At 33.0% G+C, this 13,828-nt stretch overlaps 1 protein-coding gene across 2 annotated transcripts; it reads right to left on the minus strand.

The window, feature by feature from the left end:
* Positions 1-8,231: 8,231 nt before the first annotated feature.
* LOC105969588 (aspartyl protease family protein 1) lies at positions 8,232-11,700 on the minus strand. 2 transcript variants are annotated; one of them, XM_088814600.1, is made up of 10 exons: positions 11,482-11,700; positions 11,050-11,371; positions 10,722-10,960; positions 10,000-10,224; positions 9,782-9,917; positions 9,633-9,706; positions 9,442-9,541; positions 9,287-9,344; positions 8,901-8,972; positions 8,232-8,699 (listed from the first exon to the last, which is right to left on the minus strand). In XM_088814600.1, exons 2-10 carry the CDS (start codon positions 11,293-11,295, stop codon positions 8,443-8,445), a joined length of 1,407 nt encoding a protein of 468 aa, XP_088670726.1. In that variant the 5' UTR covers positions 11,296-11,371; positions 11,482-11,700; the 3' UTR covers positions 8,232-8,442. The 2 variants fall into 2 exon arrangements, with proteins under 2 accessions (XP_088670726.1, XP_088670725.1); XM_088814599.1 differs by lacking the exon at positions 11,482-11,700 and having other exon boundaries at positions 11,050-11,448.
* Positions 11,701-13,828: the final 2,128 nt, after the last annotated feature.

The following is a 13,828-nucleotide window of genomic DNA, read 5'->3' on the forward strand; positions in this document are numbered from 1 at the left end:
AATAGTTACAAAATCGGAGAGTATGCAAGAAAAATAGGAATTTATCATTACAAGCATGGAAATCCTATTAACCATCATATTTGGTTGTTTTGGATAAAAGATGTCGACTAACCAATCTATCACAACTTTATGTTGATACTAGGGCGAAGTAAAATCCAGATGTCTTTGATTTATGCTCAGTGCACCAAAGAAACACGAGTTCAACTACGGGAACACCTTGCAGCATAACAAATGACGAATTATGGTTTATTTTGGGAGGTTTCAACATCATTATTCAAGTTTCAATAAAATAAGAAGTGATCTTGGAAGGATACAAGATTCAATAAGTTTATCTTGGAAGTAGTGGTAACTAACATAGAATTTAATGGTAATCCTTACACAATAAGCAACAATCAAGCTCGAATGAGGAGAATTTGGCAACATTTTGATAGATGTCGTGCTAATGGGGAAGTAGTTATGGAAACGTCATATATCAAGGTGATTCATCTTCCAAGATACTCATCACGTCATGCCCCAATGTTGTTGCGGCTACGTAACCCATCAAAAGTGAAATATCGTTTTTTATTTCAAAAGATGTGGCTAGATCATCCAGCATTTTAGGATTAAATTAAGCAAATCTTGATTGTTTTTTTTATCACCCTTTTCTTCCCATTATTATTTATATTATTTTCCTCTTCATCTTGTTCTTCGTACTCCACCTTATCAAAATCTTCTACACCAACTGCCGCTTCCATTTCCTATTCGTTTCTATGCATCTTATTATATCACCATTGTCACTGCCTCCACCAATGTCCTTGCTAACATCGCCTCTCTTTTTGCCCCATCTAGGTCCGAATCCCGAATAATAGTAAATGAATTTGTCGAAGAGGACGCTGAAGATTTCTTGGGACGGGCCCACTGAGGAGGAGGATGAGGAGCTTCTGCCGCTTTCTTATCACTCCAAAGTTCCAGAGACTTTGAATTAGGTTTCCAGGTGACCATCGAGGAGCCGTCACTACAACAAAAATGTCTTTTAGAGACACTGAAAAAGTGTCCTAAAACGTACCATTTTGAGACGTTTATACTTTATAGAGGCAAATAAAATATATGTCGCGTAGTTGTGTGTGGTGATAGCTCGTGGGACACTAATAATACGCCTCTACAGAATTTTCATTTCAAAACACTTATATATATATCCCAATAGAATACTTTTGAGGCACTACTATACGACCTATGAAGAAATACCTATCGATGCATAAAATCTTGTTGGGGCACTTTAATTTATTCAGGAGATAGTTATATATATATATATATATATATATATATATATATATATATATATATATATATATATATATATATATATATATATGTCCCTAAATTAAAATATTATTTTGTTTTTACATATCTATTTATGTACATTTATATCATATTATAAAAGTTATAGATTTGTAAATACATACAAAATAAAATTCTAAGAAGAAAATAAAACGTAATTAATAACATTCTCAAATATCATTAATCAAAAAATCAAGTGTATTACAACATATCACTATTCTCAACAAAATGTAATACAAATCATATGTCTAACAGTAGAAAATTACAATATCCTGAACTTGCTTCAGCATTCTAACAAAAAGAAAATGATAGATGAATATCTTGAATAAAATTTGTTGGCCTATATCAATAACCAAACTCATCATCCCAAATAATCTGCATATACAAGATGTACACATATTAGTAACCGGAAATCAAGTTACAGAACAATATTGTAAAATTCGTCATCCATAATCCTGCATTACAAGAATGATTACCACATATAAGTGAGCCAAGAAAACACAGCAAAAAAACTGTTTTTTTTTTCAAGTATTGCCGAGATATAACCAAATATGATGGTCAACAAATAAAAAATGCATCCATACCTAATATTAGTTCCAACAAAGAACCAACCAAGTGTACAAATTCACTGAAGCAATAACAAAATTAGATGGTTCATATATGTATAAAGCAACAAAAATGAAGAAAAAAAAACATCAAACACAAAGATCTACTCTTCATCAATTGATTCTAGAAACTAAGGAATCATACAACATTTGATCAATGAATTTGGACAAAAAAAATATCAATCTTCGTTCAATTCAAGATGATGTTCACTATCATCCAATATATTTCTTTCAATGTAGTAGTATCCCATTTATATTTATATAACATTCAGAATGTCAAAAAGAAAGAAGAAGAAAAAAAAAGACGAGGGCATTGACTAAATTGTAAGAAGAATCATAACCATAAAATCTCATCTTATCTGAAGGAGAGTTTCATAGTTAGCCCTACTGATTAAACACAGACCTATATATAGATATGTGTGTGTGTGTGTGTTAGCACATTTGGAACTCTGGCTAAGCTATAGATTTCATGATCTTTAAAATTATAAGTATCAACACAATTAGGAACTTAATAAATTCTAGTAAATAGTTACAGTGTCTACGAAACGGATATTTCATCATACATATAAAATATCACACTTGCATTCAACATTTTCCCATAATCCTAATTACGTAGTTAATGTTTCCATCTACAATGCCATTAGCTCTTAATTCTGTAATAGAAGAAGGCTGCATCATGAGAAATAGACAAAGAATGAGAGGCAAGCAAGGAGACATACAAGAAATTAAATTTATACAAGATGGAGGAATGGAGGCAAAGAGAATATGGAGTTTTTACCATATATATAAATCTTTTGCATGCTAAATCAAACCGATGCAAAATTTCGATAAAAATAAAATCATATGAGAAACACCAATTGATGAATCAAAATCTAAACCTGAATAGGGTATTCTTCTTCAGTGGTAGAGGACAACAAATGAAACAACTTGATTTTTTTACTACTTTGTTTCCTTCTTCAACATTAACAAATTAAATATTGCAAATCATACCAAACTTACTAATGATCCATTAAAATTGGAGACTATATAAAATTTGAATTTCTTTGTCATATAACAAAATTTGTTCTTATCTCACATAATTCTCCCATCCGTACAATCATGGGCTTATCAAGAGAACCAAAATAACCAGGGTATTCTTATTTCTAATTTCAAAGTATGCATACACATATATATAGCGCTATATTTAACTAAAATAATTGGGGATTCAGGGATTGCATTTAATTATTAGGATGAAAATAAATATCATAAGGATGGATGGTGTGCTGAGAATCAATTACCGTGAAAATCAAAAAAAATATTGGATTCTTTCGAACGACATGCTCTTATCCTCTTCTGGTGTGTTCTTCTCCTCCTTCGGTGTGTTCCCCTCTAGCATTGATATTTGAAGAAGAACGATTAATAGGTTTTTTTCTTTTAAAGTAGCGTTAAGTAGGGAAATGGGAATTGGGCCGGACAAAAACCAATATATATATATATATATATATATATATATATATATATATATATATATATATATATATATATATATATATATATATATATATATATATATATATATATATATATATATATATATATATATATATATATATATAAGTGTCCCTATAAATTTCAAGAATTCGTATTAAATTGAAGTGTCCTAATAAGTTATATTTGAGGCATTTGTAAAAATATGTCTCCAAATAATAAATGTCTTTATAGGTCCTACAAATACAAACAAGAAAATTTTATCAAGTGCCCCAATAAATTATAGTTGAGGCATTTATAAAATAACGCCTCCAAAGAAGTGTCGCAATATCTACATTTTGTTGTAGTCTCTATCGTGGATCTTGATTCGATTGAAGGGTTGTCGATGAGCTAACAAGACCCATACAACTGGCGTAAGGATTGAGGGGTTGCTGCAATGATGATGGTGTGTTGGAATACTTTGTTTGTTTTCGAGGCAGTTGGATGAACATAATCACTTTTCTATTTATTCTCCAGCAAACTAATTTGTTCGGATCACTACAGAATAGGGGGACTAGATGACGGGGTTCATTCGGCATGCATGGGCAAAACTCATTTAATAAGGCCTGGATATAAGGAATAACTAGGGCTGAAAGTCGGAAGGATCGGATCGGAATTAGCCTTTTCGGAATATTTCCAAAAAAATTCGGAAGTACAAAATCAATTCCAATTCCAATTCCAAAATTTTCGGAATCTAAAAATTCATTCAAATTCCAAAAGGCCCGGAAATTTCGGAATTTCGGAAATGACATAAGTATTAAAATTTCGAAACTTCGCTGAAAATTTCATAATTTGCTAAAAACAAAAACATCCACGTCGATAAAAATAACTACTAAATTTCAATTCAAAAAATAAATAAAAATAAACGACATCATAATATCCAATAAAACTTCTAGCAAAAATTAAATAAACTCTTTAGCTTTGCACAAGAAATAATAAACGTAAAACTAGGGTTTTACATAAAATAAACTAGGGCTTTTTTAGGTGACATGGCCCATAAAGAATAAATACAACTAAATAATGTAAATAAGTATAATATAATATAATATATATATATATATATATATATATATATATATATATATATATATATATATATATATATATTACTCAAAGATGTATTTTTTGGAAAAAAATCGGTTTTTTTTCGGAAAAAAATCGGATTTTTTTCGGAATTAATTTCGGAAATAATCGGATCGGAAATCGGAAATTCCAATTTTTTTTTATATAATTCCAATTCCAATCCAAAAAAATCGGAAAAAATCGGAAATCGGAATGAAAAAACTTGTTCCAAAATCGGAACTTTTCGGATCGGAACCGGCGGAAATCGGAATTTCCGTTCCAACTTGCACCCCTAGGAATAACGAATTGTGTAAGACGATGCGAGTGTGTTGGATCAAGGTCCTAACAAATATCACAGTTAGGGGTGTAAATGAGACGAGCTGGCTCGCGAGCTTTCGGAGCTTGCTCGACAAAAGCTCGTACTCGAGCTCGAAAAATCGAGCTCGAGCTCGAGCTCACGAGCCCGAGCTTTTTGACGAGTCGAGCTCGAGCTTCATTTCAGTTGTTCGATAGCTCGCGAGCCGGCTCGCGAGCTTTACCTTTTTTCTATATTTTTTTTAATACATATTAATAATATATAATAATGGATATTATTAATAATAAATAAAAAATAATAATATTACTTTTCTAATTTAAAAAAAAAACTAATAAGACAGATATAGTATCAGACTATTGCTAAGACATTAACATTCGAATAAAAAAATAGATTTACTTTATTAGTTAGTTTTAATCTTGTAATTTGTTATTAATCTTTTTAATCTTGCAATTTATTATTTGATTAAAGAAAAGAAAATTGAAGTAATTGAAGGAAAATTTGGTTATATCGAGCTCGAGTTCGAGCTCGTTTGGTATACGAGCTCGAGCTCCTTAGAAGCAAAACGAGCTCGAGCTCCTTAGAAGCAAAACGAGCTCGAGCTCGAGCTCAAAACTATAGGCTCGTCGAGCTCGAGCTCGAGCTCGAGCCTGGTATAGTTGTAGCGAGCTCGAGCTCGAGCTCACAAAATAAGGCGAGCTCGGCTCGTTTACACCCCTAATCACAGTGGAAATGTCCCAAAGGATATTTACATGAGGATCATTTCTCTTGGGTTCGGTTATCTGCAGTGCACGCAGTAAGAATAGGAAGTTGTTCATCGACCAATATGTGTACCAGAAGGCTCGACGCAAGTGAGATGGACAGTGAACAAATTGGAGTATATTTGGAAAGAAGATCTGAAGAATATATATCTCCTGGATAAATAAAGGAAACTTGTAATGTGTAAGGCAAATAGTATTTAGGTTAAATGTAGTTCAATTCAATAGCTTAAAGATAATGAATGTCTATCTTTAGGTCAACTATATATGGGGCCATTTTTTTTTCTACAATACGTGGCCCATTTTTTTGCAAAAGTAGGACACATTTCAAAGCTATTTCACAAATACAATAATGCGTCATTTGTAATGACGCGTTTTAAAATGTTGACATGTGTCAAGGTGAGATGTGGGCCATTTTGTATTTTTAATATAAAAAAATGAAATAAAAAATTTTATATCTGTAAGGGGTTGGTGGGCCCCAGCCACATTTGTATATTAATTTATACTTATTTCCTTTGTTCGTATGTTGCTTTTCCTTTTTTTTCATTTTTAATTTATTTTGGATAACTAAGAAAAAAATAATTAAGTAAACAAATTTTTTTTTTGTGTTAAGTTATTTTTGAATACGTAATTACAATTTTTATTTTATTTTAAGCCCTAATTCAGAATTTGATCATCTATTCTGAAATTCCAAAACATTTTGAAAACTTTTTCAATTTTGAAAAGAAAAAATAATAATATATGCTTTAAAATAATTTAAAAAATCCGAAACAATATATTATTTTCGATTTTTTTACAAAATTCAAGAAGTTTTCGAAATTTTAAAGATATTTTTTTCTACTTATTATTATTATTATTATTAATAATAATAATAATAATAATAATAATAATAATAATAATAATAATAATAATAATATAAAAATCTAAAAAGGTTGCTGGGACCCACCAACCCCTTCCCACAAAACCCCCCACCAACCACAAATCTACAACCCATCCGAAGTGTTTTAACCGGCGGGTCCACAGATTTAAATTTTTTTACTTCAATTTTTTATATTAAAAATACAATCTGGCCCACATCTCACCTTGACACATGTCAGCATTTTAAAACGCGTCATTAAAAATGACGCATTATGGTATTTGTGAAATAGCTTTGAAATGTGTCCTAATTTTTCAAAAAAATGGGCCACATGGTGTAGAAAAAAAAATGGCCCCTATATATGAATAGCAATGATAGTATCTTGTACCTGAACCGATGGCTCACTTTTTCTAAGTAATGGGGAAGAGAACCGAAACATGCCACTAAAAGACTCTACTAAGACAAAGATGGACCATCAAGAACGTAGAGGAGGTAGGATGGGCAGTTGGTCAGATCTAGTATGCATCGTAAATGGACGGTAGTTGGAGTTGATGGCTCTCCCAAGGTCCATCATCTGAGATCATTGGGGAAGATGATCAAGTTGGCCCTTGCAAACAACTTGATGCACCATCTCCCTTCAACGGTTTCTCCCTTCAACGGTTTGAGTGAAATGCGGCAAAAGAAAACGGAAGGAAAATCCATGGACCGATCTCATCATCTCCACCCTCCGTACGAACTACGAGATCACCCCAATGGTGCCTTCGGCATCCAGGGGTCACAGACCAACCATATAACCATGTTCAGTGAGTAGAAATCATTAACGGTCCGTTCTTAGGTTGAGAAGTTAAGGGTTGGAGTAGGGAAATTAAATCACTTATTCTTAAAACTAGTGCTTTTAAGACCAAATATTCGGGGGGTGGGGGAAGGGAGAAGCTCTCCATTCCATGAACCATTTGTGTACGTGTTCTCGAAAGCACCCCTCTCTTTCAACAAGATTTGCGGCATGTCAAGCCCTGGTGAGGTTCTTCGCGTTGCATCGAATTAAACCACATGCTCCACCACTAGTGCGGCCCCCCGTCAATTCCTTTGAGTTTCATTCTTGTCGTCGTACTCTACAGGCGGGATACTTAATGTGTTAGCTACAACACTGCACGAGTCGATGCGCATAACGCCTAACATCCATTGTTTAACGCTAGGACTATTGGGGTGTCTAATTTCATACGCTCCCTATGCTTTAAATTTTCATACATATATACACTTTTTCTTTGAATCATCTCTCTCTTGAATTCCGACTGTTAAAGAGCCTTCGCCGGCCCTTAGTTCCGCCCTTGGGCAAGCCTTCCGACGGTTAAGGGAGATGCATTTGAGCAAAAGTCTTGGTCGTACGATTAGGAATTTGATAGAATCCAAATAGCCTCATCCCAATTTTAAAATTTTAGAGGTTGTGGTAATTTACCCATTCCTATTTAATTTAAGGGTATTATAGACCTCACACGTCTTCTATTATAAAATTAGATAAACCGTTAATAAAGGAGCTTTAATATTTATGAATAATTGAAGGATTGTTTGGTAATTCAACCAAGTAATTTATCCAAAATTTGTAGAGGGCAAAAAAAAAAATCACATTAAAGAACCCACTTTGGATGCTCTAAAGGAGAGGTAAAGAGGATGGTAAATGGAATGAGATTTGCATAATCTTGATAACTATTCTCCAGACGAAAAATAATAATGCAAAGTGTAAAAAGAAATTAAGGGGAACCAACTTAACAAAATTATGTAATATAGCATCCATGTTTATGAAAAAATATTATAAATAGTATAAACAAAACCTTTTATAAAACAAATAGAAAAAGTATAACATAAATAGTATGTAATATAGCATCCATGTCTATATGACTATGTACATATATTATTTATATAGGTCATCTAATGTAAAAAGAATGGATACAATATTCCAATTCCCCTGTGGTATATGTATAACAAATTTACTAAAGAACAAAGGCAAAAGTATACTTCAAGAAAATCTCATGAAGAAAGAATGATGAAGTGGTGGAAGAAAACGGCAAGTACCACCGCCGCAAGTCCGCTAGTCATGGAACTCGAACGGGCGGCACCGCTTCCTGGAAATGGCCTAAATATTTGTGGTGGTGGTGGCGGCGATGAAACCGGAATACTAGTTCTGTTCCCCGAAGTAGCTTCGGGATCGAGAATGGAAGGTGGTGGACTTTGTGTGGAGTTTCCCTTGTTTACGGGTACAGTGTTCGATGGGATTGAATCATAGCCTGAGATTAAAATAGATTTCAATTTCAATTAAAAAAAATTTAGTGCATGCTCGATTATATATATATATATATATATATATATATATATATATATATATATATATATATATATATATATATATATATATATATATATATATATATATATATATATATGCAAAGAATGAAATTGCAAAACAAAAAAAAATGTAACCAACTCACAGTTAGATTCTTTCCAACCCAAAACCATCTCCTCGCGATCAAAGACTAGGCGGTAGCCGGTCATAAAATTTTCTGTGAATAAATGAAGATAATATAGTAAGTTAATGAAATAATAAAAAAAAAAAAAAGAAAGCATTAATATCGAAACGAACATTTTCATTTTCTATACATGATTTAATTGTTTGAGGCAGGCATTCCTTTCGATTGGACCCAAAAGCAAAACGACTCAAGAAATAGCAGAATTGAATAATGTGATCCAAAATTTCACTATTCACTGAATTTGTTTCTGTGACGTGTGGAATTAATTCGAAACGAACTCGACTAGAGGAGAATGAAAAGCTATTTACGGAAACGATATGTAATTGATATATAATTCAAATACTCACGTCCAATGATGTTGATATCCTCGCTTTTGACAATAGCCAGACAATATGCAAATCCTCCCTGCATATTAAATTAATTAATAAATAAATAAACGTCGGCGCTTTGAATAAATAGAAATGTTCGCTCAAAAAGCATTGATCCCGTAAAAGTGTTTCACCTCTCGTGGAATCACAATTGTCGGTGCAACAACGTAATAATGGCTTCCGCCTTTCATTGTCAAATTCAATCTTGGAATGCTGTAACTCGTTTGAGTTGCACTGCACGGCAATATAAATCACGATACAAATATTATTCACACTCAAAAAAAATATTTACAAAAAAAAAAGTTTATTGTTGCATTTAACGTACTTGAGAGAATAGCAATAGTCGAATATAATCCCCCTCGGATGTACATAATGTGGCTCGATTATTTGAGAATCGAACTGCAAAAGAAAGAGAGTTCATTAGAATCAAGACACGACAAAATTGAATATAACAACATTATGTAAATAACTTACGCCTTGTACAATAACCGAGTAAGCGGGATCTTTCAAGTACGCAAACGACGTGCCAGTGTCGAAGAGTGCAGAGAATTCAATATCCGTCACATTTTTTCCCACAGCAATTTGTGTCACAGAGACATTATAAGTCGGGCTGCCAAAAAAATCGAAAAAATAAATCAAAATGAAAAAAAATAAACGAGGAAAAAAGTTTATAAGTAGTTTTTAAAGCTTACTGTAATTGTCGAAGATTAAATGGAGTGACTTGTTGATCGGGGCTCCCTTTATCTCCAAATTGAATTCTTCCAAGTCCGTCACGGCTAAAACACATGGAGAAAGAATTTGCCGTAACGCCTTTGCTAGCTAAAATGCTGGGAACAGATACACTGTCCATACCAAGTCCGAATAGACCATTTATAGCAGCACCGGTAACAAAATCACCCGTTTGAATTATTCCACATCTGAAAAAAAAAAAAGAAAAAAAAAGCCATTAAAGCTTATTATCAAACAAGTGTTTATTGGATTTAGCACCCCTGTGTTTACTCTAATAGTCAAAAAAGTCCCCGTCTTATATATATTAGCAAAATCCCCGCTATCATCCAATTTTATTAGCAAACCACACCCTAAAAACAAACAATTTAGGGGGTTGTATACTAAAAAAATGCATCATAGGGACCTTGATGAAAATTGCAAGAAAGAAGCAATGAGAAAAATAAGATTTTTTTGTGAAAATTGCAAGAAAGAAGCATACAACATAACAAAAAATAAAAAAGGGATAAAAATCCCAACGAAACTAGTTCAAAATGTAAACACAAGTTATCTATTCGGAGCTATATAATTCTTTTATGTTCTGAAATATCATAACAAATATATATATATATATATATATATATATATATATATATAGAGAGAGAGAGAGAGAGAGAGAGAGAGAGAGAGAGAGAGGACGAGGACCCACCCTAATGTAATAGGGGCATCGACGGGGTCTTGTGGATCGGTATCTGTACCCAAATGCAAAACATCGTCAACTAATATTCCTGTACTGGAAGTGTTGCTTGAGAGGTACACTTCTTGGTAAGCACAAGCATTTAGCCGAACAGAGCATCCTCTTTGTGGTTGGACACAAATAGTACTATTGCATGAAACTGGCGCTCCAGATGTCGATGTACTAGGACTGTATATGTTTAGCTTCAGTGCCTGTTGCGGTTTGAAATTTTTAAATAAAAACAAATTGAAGATTTAAAATAAAAAACGGGCTTATAAACTCTTGTTACTAGTTAAAGTACCTTTCCAGAAGTGGTGTTCAAGCTACGCACGCATGAAGTGCAGTCGCATGGTAACCAGAATAAGTCACTGCCCGTGTCGAGTGCCACAAGATACTCCAACGGAGGGGTGCCCACAGTAACCAATGCATAGTGCAAGCTGCAAAATATAGTATATCCATAACTATTTTCCGGAGATATCACGAAAACACAACACGCAAACGCTATTAGAATCAAACAACTCACAAACACTGAATCCTTAAAACCCATCTTAATTAATTAATTGATTAATTAATTTAAACAAACCAATTAAAAGAATTCAAACAAAAAAAATTAAAATAAAGCCCTGTTTTCTATTTCCAAATCCCCCCTCTTCCCTCCTTGACCCAATCAGTAAACAGAGAGATAAAATATATATATGAAGAAAGAAGGAGAGAAAATAGGAGTTATATATACCTGTCGACTTGGTCAGGTCAACTACAGGAGGGTAGATAGAGAGAGTGTAGAGAGAGAGAGAGAGAGAAGAAGAAGAAGAAGAAGACGCAATCCTCGTCATCGCCATAGTCAACATCAAGAAGGTAAAATTGGTAATAAGAAAATGGGGGAGGGAAAACAAAGTCGTTGTTTGAAGCACCATTTTCATTTGTTTTAATTAAATTAAATTAAATTAAAACTGTATGTATCTACAAGTCGTGTCCAATTTGCAAGAGCGTGTTGAAATCTGGGGGGTTTGTTTTGTGGGGTCTTCTTTCCATTTTTTCTGTATTATAAAATCCGAGTCAACTCGGACCGTGTTACTCTCTGTTCAGACTGCTGCAGCAAGCACATGATACAAAATTAGTGTACAAGTTTTCATGTGATTTCCGAGAAATTTCACCAATGTGATATACAATGTATTTTTCACTAGTTTTACACTTTAATTCTTACTTGTTATTTGAATATGGGCAAATTGCACTTCACCCATTAAAGAATGCCTTTATTTGCATTCCCCCTCTAAAAAAATACAACTTGTTGCATTTTGGTCCAAATGTATATTTTCGGTGTAATTGTCGCTGGACTAAGGGTGTATATGTCATGTTACATTTTTCTACTTAAACCCCAACCCCCCTTTCACGACGGACTTACTTAGGGCTCCGAAATTGACAAAATTATGTTCCCACATTGACGAAACTTGTTCTATGTTCTTCATAATTAATATTTTGAAAGGCAAATTAAGATGATGAGTTGAGAATTACCGCAAGGAACACATAGACGTGACAATGGTTAGTGATATACCTATTGGGCCAGCCCAATGGACCTACGATTTATTTATTTACTTGGCCACAAGCCCATTTCAGAAATTATTACTATACGTGATCAGTAACCTGATTCATCTCTTCAACTATATTATTATTGGTGATTACTACATATCATCCGTTGGTACCCAACTTTGACTTTGTTATTTGATTGTGAAATGTTGGTTTGTATTTGAATGAGCTTGGTATAAATTTGAGTTTTCTTTATACATTATTACGAAATTTGCGAAATTCTTTTTTTTCTTTTATTTCAGGAATTAACTCGACCGATTTTATTATTCAAATGCACCATGGGGGTATTTTGTAAATCTTGGTTTACGGTGTTATAATATTGAAGGTAAAACGACCGGTTTCACCTTTGTAATGTGTATATGATGTCGGTGAGAGAGATAAATTCCATATTTGTCGTCGAATCTGCAGGTCATGTCCATTGTCAAATGGATTAGTTTGCTTCTGAACAAGAACGTGGTCTTATATCTTCTGAGTTAATTCGAGATGAATTTCTTGTTTAAATTGTTATGATATTTTTTTATCTTATTTGGCGTAATAAGAATGCCTTGTCCCATGGTTCTATTTCTTTATCTCTACATGACTTGTCAAAGTGTTGATTTATTGATGATTACCAGCTGCTAAGGGAATTGGAAGATGCTGACTTGAATCAACTGAGTGTGGAGCTGTCATGTGGAGAATAAGCATATACTCTACATTTTATTTAAGATCTTAAAAATAGATTATAAGTTTTATTATCCAAATATTTCAAAAATTCCTTTTAAAAAGAGGACAAAATGCACTTCACCCCTTATAAATTTCTCTTTTTGGCACTTGCTCCCTAAAAATTCAAAACATGGATAATCCCCATTTGAAATATTATTTTGGTTGCACTTTGCCCCGAAAACCAATTTTTGGAGGGTGCGTGCAAAAAGCAACATTTTTAAGGGGCAACTTGTGCAACAAAAATACTCAATTCGAATGAATAATTCATCGAAATTTCGCGATCGGAGCAATGTTTAACAAGAATAACATTTTGAAGGGGGGCATTCACTTTTTAAATTTTGAGAAAGTAAAGTGCAAAAATTAGAAATTTATGAGAGAGAGATGTGCAATTTGCCCTAAAAAATAAGACGTAGTAGCTTAAAATAACTTATCAAATATAAAAGCTTCTAAGTTTCTTGAAATGAGTTTAACCAAAAAGGTGTGGGGACAAATTTTTTTCTACAATATATGTGGGCCAATTTTTTTGAAAACTAGAACACATTTTCATCTAATTTCACTTCTACAATAATGCGTCATTTTAAACCACGTTTTTTAAGAAGCTGCTATGCGTCAAGTTGATATATGGGGGCTATTTTGCATTTTTCAGTTAAAATATTTGATGGGAAGATTGAAAGTGTGTGGGGTCTGCATGGTAAAAGAGGTGGGTGAGTTTTTTTTTTGGGGGAGGGTTTTGGTGGGTTTATGGAAATATTATTTAATAATTTAGAAAATATTTGATTCATATCTTATATTAT

The sequence above is a fragment of the Erythranthe guttata genome, chromosome 14, assembly GCF_056151865.1.
Source record: "Erythranthe guttata isolate IM_541 chromosome 14, IM_541, whole genome shotgun sequence".
Lineage (NCBI taxonomy): Eukaryota > Viridiplantae > Streptophyta > Magnoliopsida > Lamiales > Phrymaceae > Erythranthe > Erythranthe guttata.

What these genes read in the sequence shown, in the direction of transcription:
- LOC105969588 (XM_088814600.1), bottom strand. Translation starts at nt 11,295, where the DNA reads ATGGGTTTTAAGGATTCAGTGTTTGTGAGTTGTTTGATTCTAATAGCG. An exon ending in ACTCGGTTATTGTACAAGGC is followed by an intron (nt 9,707 to 9,781) that starts GTAAGTTATTTA and finishes TTTCTTTTGCAG; the next exon opens with TTCGATTCTCAAATAATCGA. An exon ending in GGGTTGGAAAGAATCTAACT is followed by an intron (nt 8,700 to 8,900) that starts GTGAGTTGGTTA and finishes TTTTAATCTCAG; the next exon opens with GCTATGATTCAATCCCATCG.